Genomic DNA, 23,262 nt, shown 5'->3' on the forward strand with positions numbered 1-23,262 from the left:
GGCCTTAGAGCCCTTTGTGAGCCTGTCGTCCTAGCATCACTTCTCCCAGCAACAATGACTCACAAAACTGAGAGCCACACAGCTTTCTCTTGACCCTGGAAGGCATAGGTCACAAAGGCCATTGGGGCCTACCAAAAGGAGGCATGCCACCAGAATGCTGTGGGGTGGCCCCTGCCTCCGCAGCCACCGGCTGGGCCAGGCCTGCATCTCCTGCTGTCATTCCACGACCAAGACTGGGCCTTCAGGCCTTGATGCTAGCAGGGAACAGTGCAGAGCTTCAGTGCCCATGTGTGTCGTCTGCTTTGTGAAGGCACTAGTGCACGTGTTCAAGATCTACTTGACAGCAAACTACAGTTACAACTTCCGCAGCTGGCCGGTGGACTTCCGCTGGGATGACCTGCGTGCCCCAGGCACTGGTAATAGCAGTCACCATGCACTGACCTGTGCTGCAGCTGCCGCAGGTGTGTGGCTGCTACACGATGCAGCGCTGGGCGGGGACTCATTCACAAGGCCTCCGCGTGGAGCTCGGAGCCAAGTGCAGTGCCTCCTCCAGCAGATCCGGGAGCTGCCCAGCCAGCTTGCTAGCTATGCACTGGCCCACTCACTGGGCCGCTGGCTTGTGTACCCCGGTTCTATGTTCTTGATGACGCGCGCACTACTGCCTCTACTGCAGCAGGGTCAGGAGCGACTAGTGGACCAATACCGTGGGCGGCGTGCCAAGTTGGTGGCCTGCGATGGCAATGAGATTGACACCATGTTCATGGATCGCCGGCAGCATCCCGGAAGCCATGGCCGTGGCCTGTGCCTGGTTATATGCTGTGAAGGGAATGCTGGTTTCTACGAGATGGGCTGCCTGTCTGCACCTCTGGAGGCTGGATACTCAGTGCTAGGCTGGAACCACCCTGGCTTTGGGGCCAGCACAGGTGCACCTTTCCCGAAACAAGATGCAAATGCAATGGATGTGGTGGTCAAATACGCGCTTCACTGTCTGCAGTTCCCGCCAGCAAACGTGGTGGTTTATGGCTGGTCTATAGGAGGCTTCACAGCAACTTGGGCCACCATGACTTACCCAGAACTGGGTGCACTAGTGCTGGATGCCACCTTTGATGATCTTGTGCCACTAGCGCTGAAAGTCATGCCCCAGAGTTGGAAGGGACTGGTAGTACGCACGGTACGGGAGCACTTCAATCTCAATGTTGCTGAGCAACTCTGCTGCTACCCAGGCCCAGTACTCTTGCTAAGACGTACACAAGATGATGTTGTCAGCACCTCGAGCCATATACCCACGTTGCCATCTTGCCAAGTGGAGGGCGATGTGGAAGGTAACCGTGGCAATGAGCTGCTGTTGCGCCTTCTGCAACACAGATATCCCTCTGTGATGGCCCGTGAAGGCCGCTCAGTGGTAACTCGCTGGCTACGTGCCAGCAACTTGGCTCAAGAAACTGCTTTATATGCACGCTACCGTGTTAATGACGAGTGGTGCTTGGCAACACTTCGTTCTTATCATGAGGGCTGCCAGAAGGAGTTGGATGATTCTGAGGCCTGGGGGCCACACGGACCTTCCTTCCCCTGGTTCGTGGGCCAAGGTCTGAGTGCTCGGCGGCGCCGACAGCTTGCACTGTTCTTGGCACGTAAGCACCTCAAGAACCTGGAGACAACTCACTGCAGTCCACTGGAGCCTGAGGACTTCCAATTGCCCTGGAGACTGTAGCCACAGTTTATGTGATTCATGCATTTGAGCATTTGTGCACTTTCTAGCTCCCCACAACTGTTCCTCTCCTTACATCTCCACAGAAAAGCTGGCCCTGCTGGAGATCTTGGTGTCTGGGAGAGTGGGCAGTATATCTTCCTTCACTTTCTTTCTGTTTTTTTCCTGCTTCTATTCTTTCTCTGCCTTGCAAACATCTGAATGTCTGTGCCTAATTCTCAAAGGCAATGTAAAGATGAACCTGATCCAATTTATGGTAATGTGTGGTGTTTGATCATGGGAGACCATGGGAGGCTGTGGGGTCACAGGGAAGTGCCTTTCACATGGCTTGGGCTACAGGGTAGCTCCAGAAAAGAGGACAGCAGCTAAAGATTCAAGTAGTTCCCTGTGAAAGGAGGCTCCTGGCACTGTAGGGTCTCAGCAGCTGCTGCTGCACAGTACCCCCTTCTTATTCTGTATTCTACGGAGGGGGGATTTACAGAGCGGCTGCAGACTTATGTTAACAGGGTGCAGGGTGGCCTGGGTCCTAGAGATCCTGAATTGTTACTGGGTGTTAATGTCACCCACTTGTTAGTGGGTGTCATCTTGGACCAGCCCTGGGCTAGGTCTGGGCTTTGTTCATGGCTCAAGAATGCAAACCAAATGACCGGTGTTCAGCTCACTATAGTGCCCTGTGGTCACTCACTACATGAAGAAGGGAATATTGTTCTTGTCATTTTCAGTCCTCTGGACAGGGGCTGACCAGGTTGGGTTAAGCAAGATGGTAAATGGAGAAGACAGCCTTGAACAGGATACCGTCACAGTTAGTGAAGCACCCAGTCCTGTGCAAGAAGACACCTGTAGGGAGAAGAGCCGAGAAGGGACAGGTAGTGGGAAGCTTCCAGGAACTAGTATTCACTGGGGCCTAGTTGGAAAGGGACATTCATCCTTGTAGGTGGAATAATTCTGAAAGAAGGGCAATATCATTTAAGGGTTTTTTTTTCTTCCAGAAAAAAAAAATTAAGGGCCAAAAGAGATTGTAAGGTTTGTTTTTAGCAGAGTTGCCCAGTGGTCATGACTCCATCATTTGGAGTCAGGGAGACTCTTGTTCTGTCGGCATTGACACATTAAAGCTATAAGAACCTCAAAGATCTTGAGTGATCTTTGGAAAATTATGTTAACCTCAGTATGCTCATCTGTAAACTCATGCATTTGGGCATTTGTACACTTTCTAACTCCCCACAACTGTTCCTGCCCTTACATCTCTACTGAAAAGCTGGCCCGGCTGGGGATCTTGGTGTCTGGGAGAGTGGGCAGTATATCTTCCTTCACTTTCTGTGGTTTTTTTTTTTTTTTTTTTTTTTTTTTTTCCTGCTTCCATCGCCAGTACTAGCTCGCCTGTTGCTGTGAAAAGTGAGAAAACACTGGGGTGCTTACACCGGGCTGGGCTTCAGTTATTGGGAGGGTCCAACAGGCCTCTGAGATGTTCGGCGCTGTGTGAACTCTTCCAGTACCAGAATGCAAGCTGCCCAGCAACAGCAAAACAGCTGGCTTACTAGTGTAGGAATCCAGCTGGAGAGCGGCACCTGCAGGGCAAGGGGGCGAATCGCGCTCTCCGTTTTTAGTGCACACTCTAGACAATAAAAAGTCTCCATAAAGAGGCTGCAAAAGCAAGTTAATTGGTACAGTGCTTGCTCAGCACCGAGTTCTGAATTCTCGATTCCCAATACGACATAAATCAGCTGTGATGGCTTACTCCTTTAATCCTAGCACTTAGGTGGACGCAGGAGGAACTTAGTAAATTCAAGGTCGTCCTTTGCTGCAAGCAATCTGCCTCAAAAACCAAAAGAATTTACAGGGGTTGGGGAGAGGTTGACTGGAGATTGGGGAGTGCAAGGGCCTGAGTTTGACCCGTGAGGAGCAAGGTCGAAGGTCTTGTGGGCAGCCCAGGTTAAGGTGGGAAGTCAGCGAAGTGTAACACAATCTGAACCATCGAGCTTCTATTCAGCTGATCTGCCCTCTTTACCCTGGAATCTTACTGTGGAACCTGACTTGGCTTCCTGCTTCGCTGTAGTCTAACCTATCAAATTGAAAGATTAGTCTTCGGTGGGGCCAGAGGACGTTCTCATTGGACACTACTTCACCGAGGGCGGGAAGAAGGCGGAGTACGAACCTGAGCGGAAGGAAGGCGGCGCGTCGCTGATTACGTAAACGACTGCGGCCCTACAGTTCCACGGGCTCGTGTGTACGAAGCTGCCAGCTTGCAGTTCTCGGGACTGGGCTCCTGTACTACCTGCCATCCCAGCACCGACGCCAGCTTCACCCAGCTGTCGCCTGAACATGGACTCCGCTAGCCAAGGTACCCGCAGTTGGGCAGGGGCTGTGCCGCATTCCCGCCCTCCGGGATTCGCGACTCGGCCCGCCGGTCTCCCTCAGCCTCTGCCAGACCAATCCACGGTTTCTCTTCGGCCAACAGGCCCTTGACCTCGAGGCTCCTGGTGGTTTTGCTGTGTGTGCTTCTGCCTTGCCATAGCACCTCGGCTTCCCTTGGGAGCACTGTGAAGCGGCGTTCCTCGGCCCCCTCTCAGTTCCTAGAGTTTCGTAACTCCAGACATTTCTCCTTATGCGCTTCACCCTCTCTCCGAATCTTGCTGGCTCTGCAGCTCTTTATCTTCCGCTGGGCCGTAAGGAATACCACATCTGGCACTGGGCGCCAGCGGAGACATTGTGGGCGGCTCCTTACAGGGAAGGGGCGGTGCAACCATCCTTGTGTTTAGAGAAGTGCCTCTTGGGTGGTAACGCCACTGTAGCCTACTTAAAGGTTGTCTCATGGGAGAAGGGTTGAGTGAGTCAGGGGCACACCCAGAACTCCGGATCTATTTGCCAAAACGGACACCTGAGACCAGTATGAGGTTGTTACGGAGAAGTGTGACTCCGGCTCTGGAGATTAAAATCTTGAGAAGGTGTTACAAATCGGGTGCTTACTTAACTACACTGGCAAGGTTCAAAACGCTTTCCTACTGTTTGGCCTGCACCAACACTAAATATTAGAATTTCTGGGGTTTTATACATTCTGGATTTTTTCTACTTTGAAGGGCATTTGCAAATTCAGAAGGCTATCGACTTTTATTTTATCTCTAAGCAGTAGATTCTGGTCCCTGGAATCACACTACTAAGGATGTGGCTCAGTCATTGTTGTGTGACAGAATGTTTCCTGGGAGATGCAACACACATGTCTACTCACCCCAGATAGGGAACTCAGAACAAACCAGAGGTACAGATACCACCAGAGTCCACTTCGGTTAACCAGTGTGTTTTGTTGGGGTTACTTACAGGAGTAGAAATGACCCAAAGACAGCCACAACGGCAAAGCCCACCCTGATGTGGGTGATAGTTCATAAAGCTCAGAACCGTGAACATAATACAGAGCCTGCAGGCAGCTCAACAGGTTGGACAGTGTCCAGACTAGGAGCCTCAGTTATAAAGAGGTTTACCTCTTCCAAGCAGCCGGCCTGGTATCTGCTTCTTCTGGGCAGCTGTTCTGGTCTCAAAGCTTGGCTTTGCAACAACCTTTCTCTTCTGAGAGCCCAGCTGAGTTTCACCTTGTGAGGGACTCTCAGCTTTTTTTGTTGACTCTGGCTGGGAGGAGCATAGTGAATCTAGTTAGTTTTGGGAATTTCCTGAAGCCATTTTGAATTGTTTGTCTTTCCTTGCTGGATGGAGTGTTTCAACCTCAGAGGAACTATTATACAACAGTGAAAAAGGCCTTTCCCTATTATGTGTGAGGCTGTGGTTCTAGCCTGGCATTTCAGTAAAAAGGGAAGGAGAAAGGGGAAGAGGGAGAGGATGCATTTGAAACCACTGGCATCATCCCCAGATTTTAAGGAGAGCTTATCTTCCAGCCAGGTTCACATAAAATGTAGTTATTCTGTGTGCTGGTTAGTTTTTATGTCAACTTGAAACAAATTAGAGCCATGTAGGAAGAAAGAATTTTAATTTATTAGTTAATTTTTTTGTTTTTCCAGATAGGGTTTCTTGGTATATTCTTGGTTGGCCTGGAACTAGCGCTGTAGACCACTTGCCTCTGTTTCCCAAGTGTTGGATTAAAGGCATACACCATCACTACCCTTTGGGAAGAAGGAATCTTAATTGAGAAAATACCTCCTTAGGAGTGGCCCGTAGACATTTTCTTGATTGATGTGGGAAGGCCTAGCTCACTGCTACCCCTCTGCAAGTGGTTCTGATGGTAGCAAAAAGCAGGCTAAAGAATCCAGTAAAAACAACATTCTTCTATGGCCTCTGCTAAGCCATCTCTCCAGCCCCTTTGGCTACTAGTTTTAAAGCAGGGTTTCCTTACTGTAGAAGATAGTATTTTCACAAGTGAAACAGAACCTAAGGTTTGGCTGCCTTAGCTAGTATTTCTTTTACTTTAGCAGCACAAGGTGATACTGGGTTTGCATTTCACATGCCCAAGAAATAGCTGTTCTCCATCCAGTGTGCAGAACGTCATCGTAGGCTTCTAGAGGTATCGAGTCTCCATGCTCTCCTGCCCTCCCTGGCTACCCAACTCCTTCCATTCTTGTTGCTTTCCTGGTAGAGTAACAACTTACCTGACACTTTTTTACTTCATTTTTGTCTCTGGCAGATATCAACCTGAATTCTCCTAACAAAGGTGTGCTGTCTGATTTTATGACTGATGTCCCTGTTGACCCAGGTGTGGTCCACCGGACTCCAGCTGGAGAAGGCCTGACAGAGGTGGAGGAAGAAGAGCTTCGGGCTGAGCTTGCTAAGGTACCATGGTTTTATTTTCTGTCCTGAGATGATCATGAGTCCTTTTGGGTTATACAGAGAGTAGAACACAGCTCATGCTGTGACAGAGATGTTGCTGGGCTGCTACTTGCTTTCTGTGTCTACTGGGCTACCTGTTTGTATGTGCCTATTTGTAAGGAGTAGACTGAGTCACCTGTTGCGGGTGGTTGGGCCTGATCTCATCTCACCACCTCTATCTGGAAACACTAGGTGCTGCACGAAGAGGATGTCTACATAGATAGTAATGTGCTGTCTGCTGGTATTAACACTTGAACATCATTTTTAAGATACCATGAATCTGTCCACTGGATCTTTTTAGTTTAATTTATTTTAGGTTGGCTCTAACTCATAATCCTCCAGCCTCTATCTTACAGGTGCTGGGAGTACAGCAACTGCCACCATGTTTAGTTTTGTTTCCTTTTTATTGTCTTTTTGATAAGGTGTCTTACCCTCATGTGGGGTCAAGTAGTTCTTTTAAATATCTGGGACTATAGGATGACTGTAAGTCACTTTTCTTTAAAGAGTTTGGGTTGTTATTATGAAGAATCTTTCTTAGGGCTGGGAGAGATGGTTACCAGCACTGGCTGATCTTCTAGAGGACTCAGATTCGATTCCTAGCACCCAAATAGCAGCTCACACCCATCACTAACTCCTGTTCAGGGCTTCTAACGCCTTCACTTAGACATACAGGCAAACACCAAAAAGCTGGGTGGTGGTGCACATCTTTTTTTCCCAGCACTTGCAGGCAGAGGTGGGTGGATCTTTGAGCTAATTTTCTAAATTAGCTTGGTCTACAGGCTGAGTTATAGGACAGCTAAGGCTACGTACACAGAAACCCCGTCTTAAATGAATGAATAAATAAATAATAAATAAATAAATAGAAAGCAGAAAGAAAGAGAGAAAAAGAATCTTTCTCTTAATCTCAATCTGCTGTAAGAGCAAATGGAAATTTCTTTGGTTTGAGTAATTGGCTATTACCAAAGCTTGGAGCTGACCTCTGGAACACCATAATTGCCATTAGAAATGCTTTTTTCCTCACCTAGGTTTCTGTCCAGCCGTCAGTTCTGCTTCATTTTCACTGTATAGGGGATTCCCCTGTGAGTCCACACTGCTAGCAGTTTTATATGCTGTGTTTAAGCCAGGCCTACATCCAGCTGGAAAAAGACTTATGTCCTATCATTCATGTCCAGTCTCATGGAAGAGCTCTGATAGGGTTGGCTCACTCAGTGGTCCTTAGGCAGGATGGAGAAGTGGTTGACAGTCCTAAAGAACTACTGTCTAGGATGGGGTAGAGTTCTTCGGAGGTTGAAGTGCTGATGCCAGATAAAAGCAGAGCAGCTGCCATTGTTGGTGCTATTTTTTTTTTTTTCTTAATTTAATGTATGTGAGTACACTGTAGCTGTCCTCAGACACACCAGAAGAGGACATTGGATCCCATTACAGATGGTTGTGAGCCACCATGCGGTTTCTGGGAATTGAACTCAGGACCTCTGGAAGAGCAGCCAGTGCTCTTAACCACTGAGCTATCTTGGTTAACCATCCAGTCCATGTTGGTGTTAGTTTTAAGACAAACAATTTTGCTTTGTTTTTCAAGACAGGGTTTCTCTGTACAGTCCTGGCTGTTCTGGAACTAGCTCTGTAGATCAGGCTGGCCTCGCTCACAAGTGAATTAAACACATGTGCAACCACCACCTAGCCAAACTGTTTCTCTAAGTGAAAACTTCAGAGAAAGTGTCATTTTAGCATGGTGGAAGGTGTTTATTGGTCATAGCCTTTTGTGTCAACTGCACTTTTATTTTTAGTGGTGGTAGATGTCTAACCCATGGCTTTATGTGTGCAAAACAAGCACTCTACCAACTAAGCTATATCCCTAGCCCTGCTTCTTTTATAGGTGGAAGAAGAAATTGTCACTCTGCGCCAGGTGCTGGCAGCCAAAGAGAGGCACTGTGGTGAGCTGAAACGGAGGCTGGGCCTCTCCACATTAGGGGAGCTGAAGCAGAACCTGTCTAGGAGCTGGCATGACGTGCAGGTCTCTACTGCGTAGGTACCAGTCCCATGGTGGGGACGCTCTCTTGGCTAAGAAAGTGTTTGCTTGGGTTGTGCCTCTTTTTATGTGTGTGGGGGGGTGTAGGAGTGCTGGGAACGAGATGCTTTACAACAGTCAGTGTTGAATGAGACTTCTGGAAATAGGTAACCAGAAGACTTGAGTTTCTAGGTACAGTGCCTGTGTTTATTCATGGAGAGAATCTGCATGTTTTTGAAAGGTAGATGGACTTAGCCAGGAGTCCAAGTAGACAGTGACAAGAAGAAAGTGTATCCCCTGGGTCAGAATTAGTCAGAGCATCAATGAAGTCCTTAGAGTAACTTTTCTGTATGTGTAGAAGTGGTACCAGGCTCACATGTGACTGAGTTGTCAGAATTTGGTTAGTTTGCCATGTTTATGTCTGTATTTCTCCTCTGATACAGCATTCCTTTGGAAGATATCTCTAGAAGTCTTTTATCACAGAAGCAAAGATCAAATCACATTTTTTTTTAACCTGTAGAAATTCCTTACTTCTGTATTAGGGTGTTTGGGAGTTTAAGTCCACTTTCTTGGTAACTATCAGAGCATGCAGGAGCCATGGTCTGTGCTGTTCTCAGGAGCCTTCTACTATCGAAAGACCAGGTGCTCCTATGTCCTGTTTGGGAAAGGGCATGGTAATCTTTGTCCTGTAAAGTCCTAGGTAGCCCTGGGCCTATACGGTGTGGCTGTGGCTCTGGACTGTCTAGGTGGGCTGCAGAGCAGTAGTATTGCCAGACGGTGTCTCTGTCTTCTCTGGAGACTGCAGCCTGAAGCTTGGCTGAAATCGCTCCACATATTCACCACAGACTTTCTGTTTCTAGCTATGTGAAAACGTCTGAGAAACTTGGAGAGTGGAATGAGAAAGTGACGCAGTCTGATCTGTGAGTGCCCGTCCACGCCGTCAGTGTCCTTCCTCACTCTTCTCTGTCTTCCTGGTGCAGGGAAACTGCGTCCTGGGCACAACCTGCCTTCGGTGCTTGCTGGCTATCATTCTCTTCCCAAGTAGAAGTAAAAGTATACTTTAAGGACACAATAGTTAGAGATCCACTCAGTCAACAGGCCATGCTTGAAATTATCAGTGTTAGCAATGTCTTTGTGCACCTTAGCAGCAGCATGGTGGTTGGTGCTGTCTGACCAGTTTGTACTTGTTCTCTTTCTGTCTTCTACCCTTAGATTCAGTTCTAGCTGTTGGGGTATGAGAGGTTCTTGAATTGTGGTGGAGCTAGTGGCAGCACATTTATGGGTTCATGAAGTCCTGTGGTCTGGAGGTGCCACACTGTCAACCACATAAAATATCAGTAGAGCATTAATTACTTGTAGACAGTCTTGTATGTCTGTCAAAGCTATAGTTTAGTGACATGTTGTTTTGGGATCCTTAGTTTAGTTAATAGCCTGTTATTTACCTGTGTACTAGTCAGATTATAATATTTTTGTCATTTATGAGGTTGATGATGATTTAATCAGACCATGGACATGTTTCTGGCAGGATTTGACTGCCACAGAATAGTCTCTCCTTAGGAAATGCTGACATGGTACATGGTTACTTTTAGGGAACTTTCTTGGACCTGCCAGCAGGATAAATAACGACAGAGTCTTCCATATAGTTTAAAACTTAGACCTTTCACTGGGGCAGTCTCCCAGCTCGCTCATCTAATTTAACCCAGTTATCCTAGCCTATGAACTCCACGTGGCTAGCTCTATACCTCTCTGGTCCTGCCGGATGTCTGTTCCCCTCTGTGTCTGTTCTTGGCTCCCTGCTTTACTCTCTGCCCGGAAGGTCTGTCCCCTATTTCCTTCACAGATATTGGTCATCAGCTCTTTTACTGCAACCAATCAGCAGCAAGACAATCTCTGATACATCATTAGATTGCCTTTAGGCAGGTGAGGAGGGATGAATATTTACAAAATAGACAAGCTGGTGATGGGCCATAGAAATGACAGTGCCAAAATTCTGTCAGGAATCAGGTCTCTTCTAGGTACAGAATTAGCAATTGAAAATACAGAGACATACTTTTACACATGTGAAGAAAAGTTACTGTAACAGTTATTATAAACCTTAAGGGAGAAGTCCTTTGCTAGTGCAGATTCAATGTGAAGATAGTCTTGGGAAAATGTTTATTCATTGTGTTTGAGAAATCACCTGGTATAGAGCTGTCTGTGCCATCTTGAATAGTTTCTCAAAGAGTTTAGTTAAAATACACAGTATCCTGATATCTCCCAGAGAAATCTATGACTTTGTGTGGAAGTGTAGCTTATACCCTATTCTAGTCACTTCCTCTGGCAGAGGCCTTTTCTGGGGTTTTGTCCCAACTTTTGGGGGAAGAGCTGTTAGCAGTGATTCCTAACTGAGGCACTGAGATCCCAGGGCATTGGGACAGGACTAATGATGCTACTCGCTCTAATTCCTCTGCCTGGTTGGTGCCAGAATATTTTGGTCAGAATTCAGGAGATGGCATTGCTGGCAGGAGTCACTCTGTCCAGAACTTTCACAGAGGAATGCCATATGTACGAACTTCTTGGCCTTCTTGACCCATGAGTTTATAGATTCCTTTCAGCCAGTAGCATGCTGGAGGGCTGGAACAATGTAGGCCTCATTAGGTATAAATGTCTGCCCCTCTGTGCATAGCCCTGGAGAAGTTGTGCTGTGCTCACATAGCTGGAGTGCTGTGGAGAGCACGCTGCCTTAGATAGCCATTTGTGTATAAAGGAGCCTCTGGTTCTGTGGGTTTTGAAATCTTGAGTTTTTTATAGGCAGTGATAACTAGAAACAACAGTGCTGAGGATACCATACGAATTATGTACTTGCTTGTTGGTTCATGTTTCACTTTGAGTTATTTGAGCTACAGGTAGCAGCACAATTAGGGTAAAATGATAGAGAAGCCTCTGCTTGTAGCTTTGCAGCTTAACAAGGTTGCCTAGGTGCGGGTATTATAATTGTTACTAAGAACAGGAAGGTGTATCCTTTGGTAAGCCTAAGGAAGTGAGGTCAGCCTCGAAAGGAAGAAAGTGAGGGGAAAGCACATCCACAACTGCTGACAGACACTGCCTGCTCTAGGTTCGTCTAAGACAGTGGTTCTCAACCTTTCTAATGCTGCCACTCTTCAACACAGTTCATTGCTACTTCATGGCTGTAATTTTGCTACTATTATGAATTACAATATCTGATATTTGACCCCCGTGAAAGGGTCGTTAGGACCCCAAAGGAGTCATGATCTTATGGTTACAACCGCTGTTCTATCAAGTATTAAGTCTTTGGGCAGCACAGCACAGTGCTCCCTGGCAGGCTGTCTCTCTGCTTGCTGGCTTCCAGCAATCACCTTGTGAACTTAGCTTCTCCATTAGTGTCATGTAGTGATTCCCAGGTTTCTAAGGAGTATGTCACAGTGGGCCTTGCAGCATTGGAATCTATGGAGTCTGTCAACCTGGGTGACAGTGACTTATGACCTCCCTTCCTCTCTCTCTTTCTTCCCTTTCTTTTTCTTTTTTTTTTCTTTTGTTTTCTTTTCTTTCTTTCTTTCTTTCTTTTTTTTTTTGAAATAAGGTCTTTCAGTGCTTTAGTTTGGCTTTAGACTTTTTATCCTCCTACTTTAGCCTTCCCAGCGCTGGGGTTATAGGAATGTGCTACCATGACTGACTGATTAGAGCATGTCTCTCCCTCTCTCTCCCCTTTTTTCTGTTCTCCCCCTCCTCCCTTTCTAAGGTATTAGTTATCCTAAATTTATATTTCTGCAACTAAATGCAACTGTCCTCAGTTACCTTGAACTTGGTGTTTTAAGGAAACACTTAAGGGGGAAAAAGGTTTTCAGTGAAGTGTGCTTCTTACAGGAATCTCTTTTTCCTGGCTTTGGTAGGAAAGTGTTATGTGGCTTGGGCAGGGTCAGGAGGAGGCTGAAGGGCCTTGTGGATCATTAGATCTGCCTTTAACCGTGGACTGACAGATGTTCTTACCAGACCGCCCTGTAGGAAGTAGGGATGGGAAAGGACTGGAAAGCTGATTACAGTTGGATCACTTCAAGCTTTATTAGGTATGCTGGAGAGAAGTTACTTAGCTTACCATGGTGATGCTAAGCAGCCTCATGATGATCTGGCTACCTTTGACTCAATTTCAAGTACTCCAATTCCATCCACTGAGGATCTATGACCTAAAGGTTTTGAATGAGAAACTTGGTTATTTGGTTGTGGTCTTCATAATTTTTGAGACTGTTGTGTCTTTTTGTGGTAGCAGAACCAACAAGGAAGCAAGTTTTTTATGATGGGTGGGATAACCCATTGGTGTTAAGGTTATGGAGCCATATTTGGTGTGGTGTGTATATATGTGAATGGAGAAGCTAAGCTCACAAGGTGATAGCTGCAAAACAGTAAGCCAAAACAGACAGTTAATAGCTAGGAAGCACTGTGCTGTGCTGACCTAGACAGCTCCTTTTAAGAACTAGACTTAGAATAGGGGTTCTCACAGTCCCATTGGGGATCAAATGATGCATATCAGAAAGTTACATTATAATTTATAACAGTAGCAAAATTTCAGTCATGAAATAGCAATGAAAATAATCTTATGGTTGGGAGTCATCCACCACACGAGGATCTGTGGTTAAAGAGAACCACAGTCTTAGAAGAACCTAGAATAGGTGTGTCTGTCAGCAGTTGTTGATGGGACTGGTGGTCTTTGCTGAGGTCTAAGGCTGCACATGCATTGTGGATTAAGCATGGGAAAGAGATGTTCGTGTTTTGGAAGGATATTGTGTAGAGAGTGTGTTAAATCAAAGGACTTGTTAGTGTTAAGAAGGTACTATACAGGCACTAATCCGCATTGGAGATGTCCCTCCTGGATGGATGCACTTGAGTTTGTGCTTTCTTGTCTCAGGGTTTTTGGTCTTTGCTACTCCAGTATTGCTTGCTCAAGTGTAACACCAGACCAGCATGTCTGTGGTCTGTTTTCTCTGTAATTGGCAGGTTTTGGCAAGCGGTCAGAAGTATCGAAAGAAAACAGGAGAGTGGTAAGTCTCAGGTTATGTTTAGATGAACTGGAAGTTGAGGGACTGATGTAGGCTAGTAGTGTAGGGCTGAGGGAACACGCTTGCATCAGCTAACAAGTGTTTACTACTTGCCAGACTCCTCCCTGCGCTTTCTTTGGTTGCTCTCTACACACTTTGGGGTTTTTTTCTGATGACGGACTGTTGCAACCCTTGCTGTTTAGTCTAAATGGTGTGTCTTTTTCCTAGCTACAAGAAGACTCAAGAAACTCTTTCACAGGCAGGACAGAAAACATCAGCTGCCCTGTCTACCATGGGCTCTGCCATCAGCCGGAAGCTTGGAGACATGAGGTAAGCACTTGGAAACCTGCTTCAAGTCAAGGATTCAGACCCACAGCCCAGGGACACCTTTGACAACCTGAACCAATATACTTGTATATTTTGTGGGAATTCCTCCTATTCCTGCTTGTCTGCCTTTGGCCCTTTATTCATCAAGGAAAGAAAGGTCACTTTTCCCTGAAACTTTTTTACAAAGCAGTGATGTAGCTTCGGAGTTGGAATCATGATGGGATAGGCTGCACATTAGGTTGGGCCCTTGTTGTCTCTAGGATCAGCATGGAGCTTCATGAGTATAAAGCAGTGTGTTTGTTGGTAGGTAGTTGCTGGTTATATCACTAGTGTCCTGGCTAGCTCCCAGGAACTACCCATTCTATTATTTCTGAAAATTGGGCTGCTTGCTCATTTCAGGTATTCATTTTTTCTCTCTCTCTCTCTCTCTCTCTCTCTCTCTGTGTGTGTGTGTGTGTGTGTGTGTGTGTGTGTGTGTGTGTGTTTGCATTTTTGTTTTTGTGGTCTTTTTGGAACTTCCTCTGTAGACCAGGCTGCTCTCGAGCTCACAAAGATCTGCTTGCCTCTGCCTCCTGAGTGCTGGGGTTAAAGGTGTGGCCTTTTTGAGATAATGCCTTATTCTGGAGTCCAAGCAAGTTTTAAACTTGTGGTAATCCTGTGGCTTCAGCTTTCTGAGGTACTACACCCAGCTTTTACTCCTTTTTTTAGTCTGTTCAGAGCATTCTGGGTAGAAACCTGACAGATTACAGCTTCGGTGTTGACACGCACCTTCCTCTATTGCTTGAGTATGGAATTGAGTACTGAGTATTGGCTGCCATGCCCAGCATGTTCAATCTTCTTGTTGTTGTTTAAATTATTTATTTAACGTACATGAGTACACTGTAGCTGTCTTCTGACGCAGGAGAAGAGGGCATCATATCCCATTACAGATGCTTGGGAGCCACCATGTGGTTGCTGAGAATTGAACTCAGGACCTCTGAAAAGCAGTCAGTGCTCTTAACCACTGAGCCATTTCTCCAGCCCCTGTTCAGTCTTCTTGAACTTTTTTTTATATGGCCTGCCTTTCTTTGGAAGCACAAGACACAATTAATTTCTTCTCCTCCATTTGGAGAAGAAATTGTTTGCATTTTTTCCCTCGGAGAACTGAGATTTTCCATTGATCCCTACAGTATGTAGTCTTGGGATTATGGCAGGCAGTTAGCAGGGTCTCTGGAAGGCTCGATTTCACTGCTCTGACAGTGTGGGCCAGGTACAGTGTCAGGGCTTCCAGAATAAGGTCAGATGAACTGCCTGGATCTCTCCAGTTGGAAGGTTGCTTCCTGTTTACTCTATGTATCATCCCCTAGGGAGGAGGGTATATCTGTTGGTGTTTGTATTAAACTCTGATGTCTCTGTCCACAGAAGAGCTGAATCTTCTCACAAATAATTACAGTGATTTCTGGGGCCCAGGTTCATCAGGCTCATGGATGAGCATGCCTAGTTCTTGAGAATGCCTGTTAGGCTCAGGAAGCTAATAGCACAAGTTTAGGGATAGATAGATGGTTCTGTCTATGGTGGACCAGTCCTGGAGCCACTGGAGCTCTAGGAGCCTCTGATACACTTGGGATGGGGAGAGGGAAGAGGGAAGTAGGCTTTGTGACCATACTTAAACCTACAGAGTGGAGAGTGTTTTTCAGTGGTTTCTTCTGTGTTGAGAGTAGCCTCTGCTTAAAGCCACTCAGGAATTTAGAGGTGGAGGACCTGATTGTTCTGTGGAGGAGTTGCTTTGTTGTTTCATGCTAGCAGCTGTCCTTGGACATGCATGTTCTGGGTTGGTGTCTGTGTAATACAGCCTATAACCTTAGTGCATAGCTCTAAGTATGTTTGAGATTGTGTGACATGAAGTGTTGGCCCAGCCTGGCTGGCTCACTGCATCATGTCTCAAGTCTCTGCTCACTAGGTCACTTATGTCTCAGGTATTTTCTTTAGATCTCTTTTTGCTTTCTTTCCTTTAACTTGAAATAGCATGTATTATTGTACATGTGACATGCCGTGAACCACATGGTTGTTTTTGTATGCTTTTTTATCAGCCTTTTGTGGAGTTGGGGGTGGGGTGGGGCTATGTATTTTGCTGTTCCTATAAGTTTGAGCACTAAAGAAGCATTCACAGAGTGCCTTTTCACCCACTAGCCCCTCGTAACCTTTTGGAATTTGAGCAGAGGGACCTAGGGTTTCTGTTGGGGGAAATTGGCATTGGCCTCCCTTGCTCAATAATGCTCTTTCTTCTTTCCTCCTGCTGCTATCTTGCAGGGCTCATCCGTTCTCACAATCCTTTAGGTAAGGTGACCTTGGACCTGACCTATGGACACATCTCTCTGTATTAGGTCAGGGAGGACTCTGGTAGGCCTGTAGGAGGCTTTGTTGGGTAAACGTAGGTAAGCCAGTACAGCAGATGTACCCTTTCCCTCAAGAAAGTATTCAGCAGGCAGCTGCTTGCTCACAAGGTATGATCTGTATGACTGTACACTTGAGTGCCTCATCTGGGCCTGATTGGATTGCATGTTCCTGGGGCAATAAGGGACTGACCTAACCTGATGTGGCAAATCCATGTCTAAGTTTATGCCAGAAAATAAGCATTTTCACATAGGAGGAAATATCAACCTTGTCCCTCATGTTTTCAATCTTATGTGCAGACCATGTTTCCTTGCTTGTGAGAAGCAGTCTTATGGCCCAGACTGAGTTGTATCTGATTTATTATTTGAGAGCTCTTAGATACTCCTTACCAGGGGTCTTGATGCTGACACATGCAGTATTGCCACATCTTAGTAGTAGACACTGGGAGGTCTGAAGCCAAACCAGAGCAATATGTGACTTTAAATATTTTTATTTAACTTACCCTGTGTGTTACACTTTTGCCAAAACATTATTTCAGTTTGCTATAGGCACCTGAAGACTGTGAACCAAAAATTTCCAAAACCCTAGGCCTAGGTCTTCATACATTTTTCTCTGTTTTGTTGTTTGTTTTTTTGCTTTAAGTTGAGAGTCTCACTATGTATTTCTGGTTGGCCTAGAACTTATCTTGTAGACCAGGCTAGACTCAAATTCAGACATCTGCCTGCCTCTGCCTCCCCAGTAGTGGGACTAAAGGTGTGCACCACAAGCTTCAGTTTTCCAATTGTTCTTTGTCAGTGCCACACTGCTCAGCAATGGCGTCATTGGAAACCATGGAGCTGGGAGAAAGGGCATTGTGCAGAAAGGGTCAATAGCTCACTGATAGTGCTGCTGCTTCTCACTGAAAAATTGGTGTATATTTGAGCTAAACTGGCAAGTGTGAGCTGATCTGGCAAGATGGGCTAATTCTTGCTTCCTTCTCTGCTTTCATCATGCTTCCAAGCAGCAGCTACTCCATCCGCCACTCGATAAGTATGCCTGTCATGAGGTAATGTATGCGTATTTCTATTGGTTTAGCAATGTCTCAGTGTTGGGGTGGGCAGCAATACAAGTCAGACCTTGTATCTCTATATCCCCCAATCTGTATGTCTTCATTTTCTGGTAGCTAACCAATCTCTTAGCTAACAACTGTGTGTAGGCTAGTAAGGAAGAGCTTGTGGGAAGGAAACTTCTTTTGGGGCCTCTAGAGGGAACCATTCTATGAACCTCCAGCTCTTACTTAACTTTGCAAGCTCTAACTCTGGATGCCTGTGGTGTCAGGAAGGTTGGGTAGAGGGACTGGCATATGCACCTGGTCCCTCCACAGATGAATCTCTGGAGACCTCATTCTCAGAGCCCAGCAGGAACATCTCTAGTGTGGTCTACCGTTTCTCACATCTTTGGTCAGGCCTAATGCCTCAGCAAAGTTTGGTAGACCATTGGGGAGTCTTATTGTGCGAGTGTCTTCTTTGTCCTGTTTTCCTACCCTCTTCTATTCCGAAAATGTCTGATTTCCTTTTTTTATTTTAATTTTTTAAACTTTTTATTTTTCAAGATAGGGTTTCTCTGTGTAGTCCTGGAACTTGCTCTGTAGATCAGGCTGGTCTCAAACTCAGAGATTTGCCTGCCTCTGCCTTCTGAATGCTAGGATTAAAGATGCTCACTACCTAGCATGTGGTTTTTATGTGGTTTATCTGAAGATACACTTGAAAGGTTCTAAGACTTTGCATGATCCCAACACCAAGAAACCCAGAGGAGATAATATAATCAAGGTGGTTTTTTGGTGATGCTCACTTATACTCTAGGTATGTTGACTCCAGTGATTTCCTAAAATGTAGGAACTTGCTTGAGTAATTTGTGATGTTGAGGAACCACATTCTTACTTTGGAAGTGGGACTACCAAGTGTGTCTTATTTTTTTCAGTGCTAATGCCCTCAACAAGCTGCATTTGAACTTAATCAGGGCCGTCTACTTAGATTACAGCAAGCATCCTACACATTGTAGTCAGGGGTTTGTGGTACTCTTAAATGTCATCTAGACCCACCCAAGAAAGCACCCCAAAATGAGATCCTGTGTTCAGTCTGCAGGGCCATTATACTCCTTTTTGTTATATTACATTTTTATAATGAGTTTAGGAGCTGGACATACTCCTAGCCCTTGAGAAAAGTGACTAACTTCTCCTTCCTCTCTTTAAAGGAACTCTGCAACCTTCAAGTCATTTGAAGACCGAGTAGGGACCATAAAGGTAACAATCCCTGAACTGTATGTTTTCTTGAAGCATGGGTGTGTGATCTACTGAATCAATGTCTTTATTATTGAGGACCCAGTTACTACTGGACCTCCTGTAGAGAACAGTCACTCCCATGTTGTCCTCTAGTAATGGCATCTAACTGAACTTGGGTGAAGTCTTTGGACAAAAAACCAGCATGTTTTTGTTTGGGTTTTTTTTGTTTGTTTGTTTGTTCTTAATTTTTTATTTTTGAGAAATTAACTCAATGTGTAGCAGCCCTGGCTGGGATTCATTATGTGGACCAGACTCACCTTTAACTGAGTTCACTTGCTTGAGTGCTAGGGTTGTAGGTTGTGCCACCACACCCGGCTAGACAGCATGCTTATTCACCAGTGCCCCTTGGCAGTCATGCCCGCCTCTAATCTAGTCTTTATCTCTGTAGTCTTGTCCTTTCAAGAATGTTTTTTGGGTTGTAGGGATAACTCAGTGAATAAAACACTTGCAGCATAAGAGTCAAAACTCAAATTCAGTTCTATCTCTTTTAAAATTTATTTGGGGGAGAGTGTGTATACATGCCATGGCACACGTGTGGAGGTGAGAAGAAACTTGTCTCTCCTTTTACCATGTGAATCTTAGGGATCAAACTTGGGTAGTCAGGCTTGGTGGCAAGAACCTTTTCCTGCTAAGCATTCTTGATTGTCCAAAGACTGGAATCTAGATCCCTAGCCTGAAAAACCCAAGTAGGTGTGGTATCCTGCCTACAGTCACACAGTGTTCTGGAGTTGGAGACAGGGAGGCAGGGCATCTCCAGAGCAAGCTGACTAGCCATGCCACAGAGCTAGGTTTAGTAAGATAAACTGCTTTTAGAAATAATGGAAAGGATGATTAAGGAAAGTATGTAATGTCAGCCTTTTGTCTCCACGTGCATTTATACAATTGAAAAAAAAATAAATCCAAGTTTTTCCTCCCAGCCCTTGTTCCTGGAATGATGATTCTGAGTCTAACTACTTTTAATTAATGCCTAGGCCATAAACTTTGGCTTGTCTCTGACTTGCTCTTAACTCATTATCCCTTTTATTCGAACCCTAGTTCAGCTACATGGTTGGTCTCCTCTCCTTGTCTTCTTCTTCTTTTTTTTTTTTTTTATATGCATGCACTGTATCTGTCTTCAGACACACCAGAAGAGAGCATCAGATCTCATTACAGATGGTTGTGAGCCATCATGTGGTTGCTGGGATTTGAACCTCTAGGAGAGCAGTCAGTGCTCTTAACCTCTGAGCCATCTCTCCAGCCCTCTCCTTGTCTTCTTATGTTCCTCTCCTAAGTGAATCTTTTTGCACCACTTAGTTTTTCCCAGAATCTCTCTTCCTACCACTATCCCACTTCATATTTCTCCTGCCCTGGTTCATTGGTGATAGGCTTTTTTACTAACTGGTGTTTTTTGTTTATGAGAGATTGTCTCTACATATAACCATGCACACATAAGCAGAATGTTTAATCCTAGATGGGAGGCAGAGATGGGCAGGTCTTTGTGAATTCTAGGCCAGTCTGGTCTACATAGAGAGTTCAGGACAGCCAGAGGTATATAATATACCCTATCCTTTTTTTTTTTCTTTGTGTTTTGCCTGCACATATGTATGTGCACTATGTGTATGTCTGGTCCTCTGGAGGTCCAAAAAAAAAAAAAAAAAACCACTGGAACTGGAGTTAAGAACAATTGTGAGCCATTGTGTAGATGTTGGGAACTGAACCTAGATCCTTTCCAAGAGCAACAGGTGCTCTTGAACAGTAAGTTATCTCTACAGTCTTCTCCCCTCAGAAACATGTTTTTTAATATACAAAATATTATCACTCTGGTAGAACCACACATTATGAGTGCTTTTCTCAACAAAATGTGTAATTCTTAGAGAACCCATCCAGACTGTTCTGTGTCATTGACTCATTTTATTCCATTGCTGACTATTGTTCATGATGCATAGACCTGCACAGAGTTGAGCATGGCCCTGGACCTATTCTGTTTCTGTTGTGTCTTAGATTGATTTACTTTCTCTGTTTTTTCTATAGTCTAAGGTTGTGGGTGGCAGAGAGAATGGCAGCGATAACCTCCCTTCCTCACCTGGAAGTGGTGACCAGACATTGCCGGATCATGCGCCTTTCTAAGCCTGTCATAGCTTGCCAGCCACGGAATACAGAAGCACACCCTCATCATCACAGCTGCAACTCTGCATGACAGAGCAACCAGCCAGGGACAGTGAAGAGCTGGTTTTGAAGACAGTCATACCCATGTTCATGCAAATGTGGCTGCCTTGGCATGAATTAGAGAACAGTCTTGTACATAAATGTTTTACACTAAAGTTCATAGATGAAGCAGATCGCTGTGCCATCCTTTCCAGGGCCACAGGAAGTGGACAGGGTGGAGGGGCTTGAGTACTGAACAGGAGCCCATGCTCCTGTTGAAGGTCTCACCAGAATGTTGAGGGAAGAAGTGTTGGGTATTAAGTGAACAATATTTTCTTTCTGACCTCCCCTAGCTCAGAAGGAAAACACTCCCCTAGGTAATATTGCATGGACACAGGTTTCATACAGATTGAGGAATGAAAGAGTTCTCTATTTTCTGAGACCCTAGAAAGGTAATATAAGCAACCTACACTAACAACCTGGCTTTAGCAGAAGCAGATTTACTATTTTTAAAATGTGATTGACTTTTCAAAAATTAAATAGAAAAAAAAAAAAAGGTGAGGCCAAACAGCTTTAGCCTCATTGTTGAATATTATTTCTTTGAATTCAAGCTGAAACTTAAGCCTTACATTGCCTTATGCTTTGTTTATAGTCTTTTTATATATGTCTATATAATGAAGGTTATTTAATGGGTTATGATACTATGTAGAATTTTATTCTGGCCCATCTCATACTCTGCCAGTACCAGTTATTACATTTCTCTAATACTTTCTCCTGGTGTGCAAAACTTGGTTCTCTTTAAGGAGTGGCATTTTCCAATAGCTTTCCACTCTGACCCACAGGGCTCTTGTGCTGAGAGAAGATGAAAGCCTTTAGCATTTGAATGGGATGTGCCCTGTACAGTGTTGTTTAACTGACAGTGGGCAGGGCTGTGCTGCATAGCTTCTGCCTGTCTGTTCATTACATGGAGAATAGCTGAAGAGCAGAACCAACCTTGCAGGTCAGGTAGGGGATGTGGTTTTGGTTCAGCCAGAACTCTGCTGTCATCTTTTCTCAGGAGCTACAAAGTTTTCTAAGTTCCTTCCTCCTGCCTCCAATTGCCACATTCTGCAACCTCTCAACACCAGGACTCTGTGTGTTGAGAGTCATAATGGAGAGAGGGGCAGCACTGTGCCTTAATGGCTCTTAGCAGGGCGAAGACTTTATCTGTTATGTGCACATCTCTGCACTCCTAGGGTGAGGTAGAATTTGTCCATTTTAGTTTCTGGTTTGATACAGTGTGAAGTACCCTGGCTTCTTTTATCACCCTTAGAATACTGTACCACACATAGCAAGGAACAGCAAGTAATTGGGGAGCTGAGGAAGAACACATTATTGGTGTCTTCTTTTCCAAGGTTAAGAAGAATAGCTGTGTGAGGGAGCACATTACAGGAGTGCAGGTCACTGATGTATCTTCCTACAAATATTAGCGGGCAACTTGTCAATAAAGCATTCCTTTGAAGGAAAATCCACACCCATTTGTTTGGTCTGTCTTTTAGGATAATGACAAGATCAGAGTAAATGCACATGATTCCTGCTTTGAACGGGGCAAGCCGGAGACAGCATGTATAAATTACAAGTCTTTAATGTACATATAAAAGGAGGGTATTGTGTAGAAGCTGCATCTCTGGATAAGACCAAGGATGTATACCAGGCATGCAGTTTAGGGGCTTACAGTCCATTATTAAGATTGGCTCCACTGAAGGGGCCTTTTTGTCCTGGTGAACATCTAGCTTTGCTAGCTTTTGCTGTGAGGATGTGCTGGGAGCTCACCTGGCAGAAGAGGGCATTAGGAAGGCCAGCATCTTATGTCCCACTGAGAGAAGACTTCATGGTATAGCAATCCTTAGGAGGCAGGCTCTTATTCTGCAGATGAGGGGCTGTGTGAAATGATGATGAGTAATTGAAGACCCTTAAGTGCTCAGTGAACAGGGTAAGTTGGCATTGTGGGCCAGATCAAAAGGGCAAAGTGGTGTGGTTAGGATGGGGAGTGGCTCTCGTGTTGGGCAAGCCTAGACCACAGGTCTGCAACTAGATTGGGCTGGAAATTTAATATCTGCCCTAGGTGATACTGGAAGGCAGTCCAATATGCTCCAGTCATTAAGCAGATACTACACATGATCAGTGGATAAGAGGTTTCCTGTGGGGTTTTGTGGGTGCATGGCTGTGTTTATGTACCCAGTCCTCAGGACTGCACTCCGTAAGGAAGATGTGTTCCTCTTAGCAACTCTGGCTCTCATAAAATGAGGTATGATGAAGGTCTCTGAAAGTACTGTATGCTGGAGCAAGTTGAATGGGTAGAACCAGGGCATGTTTGAGGGGTTTGTACTAGGGAAGGGCAACAGTATCTGAAGACCCAGATTGAGGATGGTGGAGTGTGTCTAATTCAGATAAAGGGATAAGATAAAGCACTTAGCATCAAAGGCAAACCTGAAAACCCCCTACAGTTTGTGACTACTTCCAGAATTCCTGTCACACAGTCTTTAAGTTTGGTATACTAGCTTGGCATAGAGGCATACACTTCAATCCC

The 23,262-nt window shown here is 45.3% G+C and overlaps 2 protein-coding genes across 9 annotated transcripts; both read left to right on the plus strand.

The window, feature by feature from the left end:
• Positions 1–286: 286 nt before the first annotated feature.
• ABHD16B (abhydrolase domain containing 16B) lies at positions 287–1,711 on the plus strand (the record flags this gene model as incomplete). The annotated part of the gene is made up of 1 exon (XM_080924952.1): positions 287–1,711. The coding sequence occupies one exon, from the start codon at positions 287–289 to the stop codon at positions 1,709–1,711; it is 1,425 nt and encodes a 474-aa protein (XP_080781078.1).
• Positions 1,712–3,915: 2,204 nt separating this feature from the next.
• TPD52L2 (TPD52 like 2) lies at positions 3,916–22,204 on the plus strand. 8 transcript variants are annotated; one of them, XM_080925118.1, is made up of 9 exons: positions 3,916–4,046; positions 6,333–6,478; positions 8,388–8,536; positions 9,380–9,439; positions 13,778–13,879; positions 16,166–16,192; positions 17,250–17,294; positions 18,482–18,530; positions 20,580–22,204. In XM_080925118.1, the coding sequence occupies exons 1-9, from the start codon at positions 4,028–4,030 to the stop codon at positions 20,673–20,675; spliced, it is 693 nt and encodes a 230-aa protein (XP_080781244.1). In that variant the 5' UTR covers positions 3,916–4,027; the 3' UTR covers positions 20,676–22,204. The 8 variants fall into 8 exon arrangements, with proteins under 8 accessions (XP_080781244.1, XP_080781245.1, XP_080781246.1 ...); XM_080925119.1 differs by having other exon boundaries at positions 17,253–17,294; XM_080925120.1 differs by lacking the exon at positions 16,166–16,192 and having other exon boundaries at positions 17,253–17,294.
• The last annotated feature ends 1,058 nt before the right edge of the window (positions 22,205–23,262 follow it).

The sequence above is a fragment of the Micromys minutus genome (assembly GCF_963924665.1).
Source record: "Micromys minutus genome assembly, chromosome: 11".
Classification (NCBI taxonomy): Eukaryota; Metazoa; Chordata; class Mammalia; order Rodentia; family Muridae; genus Micromys; species Micromys minutus.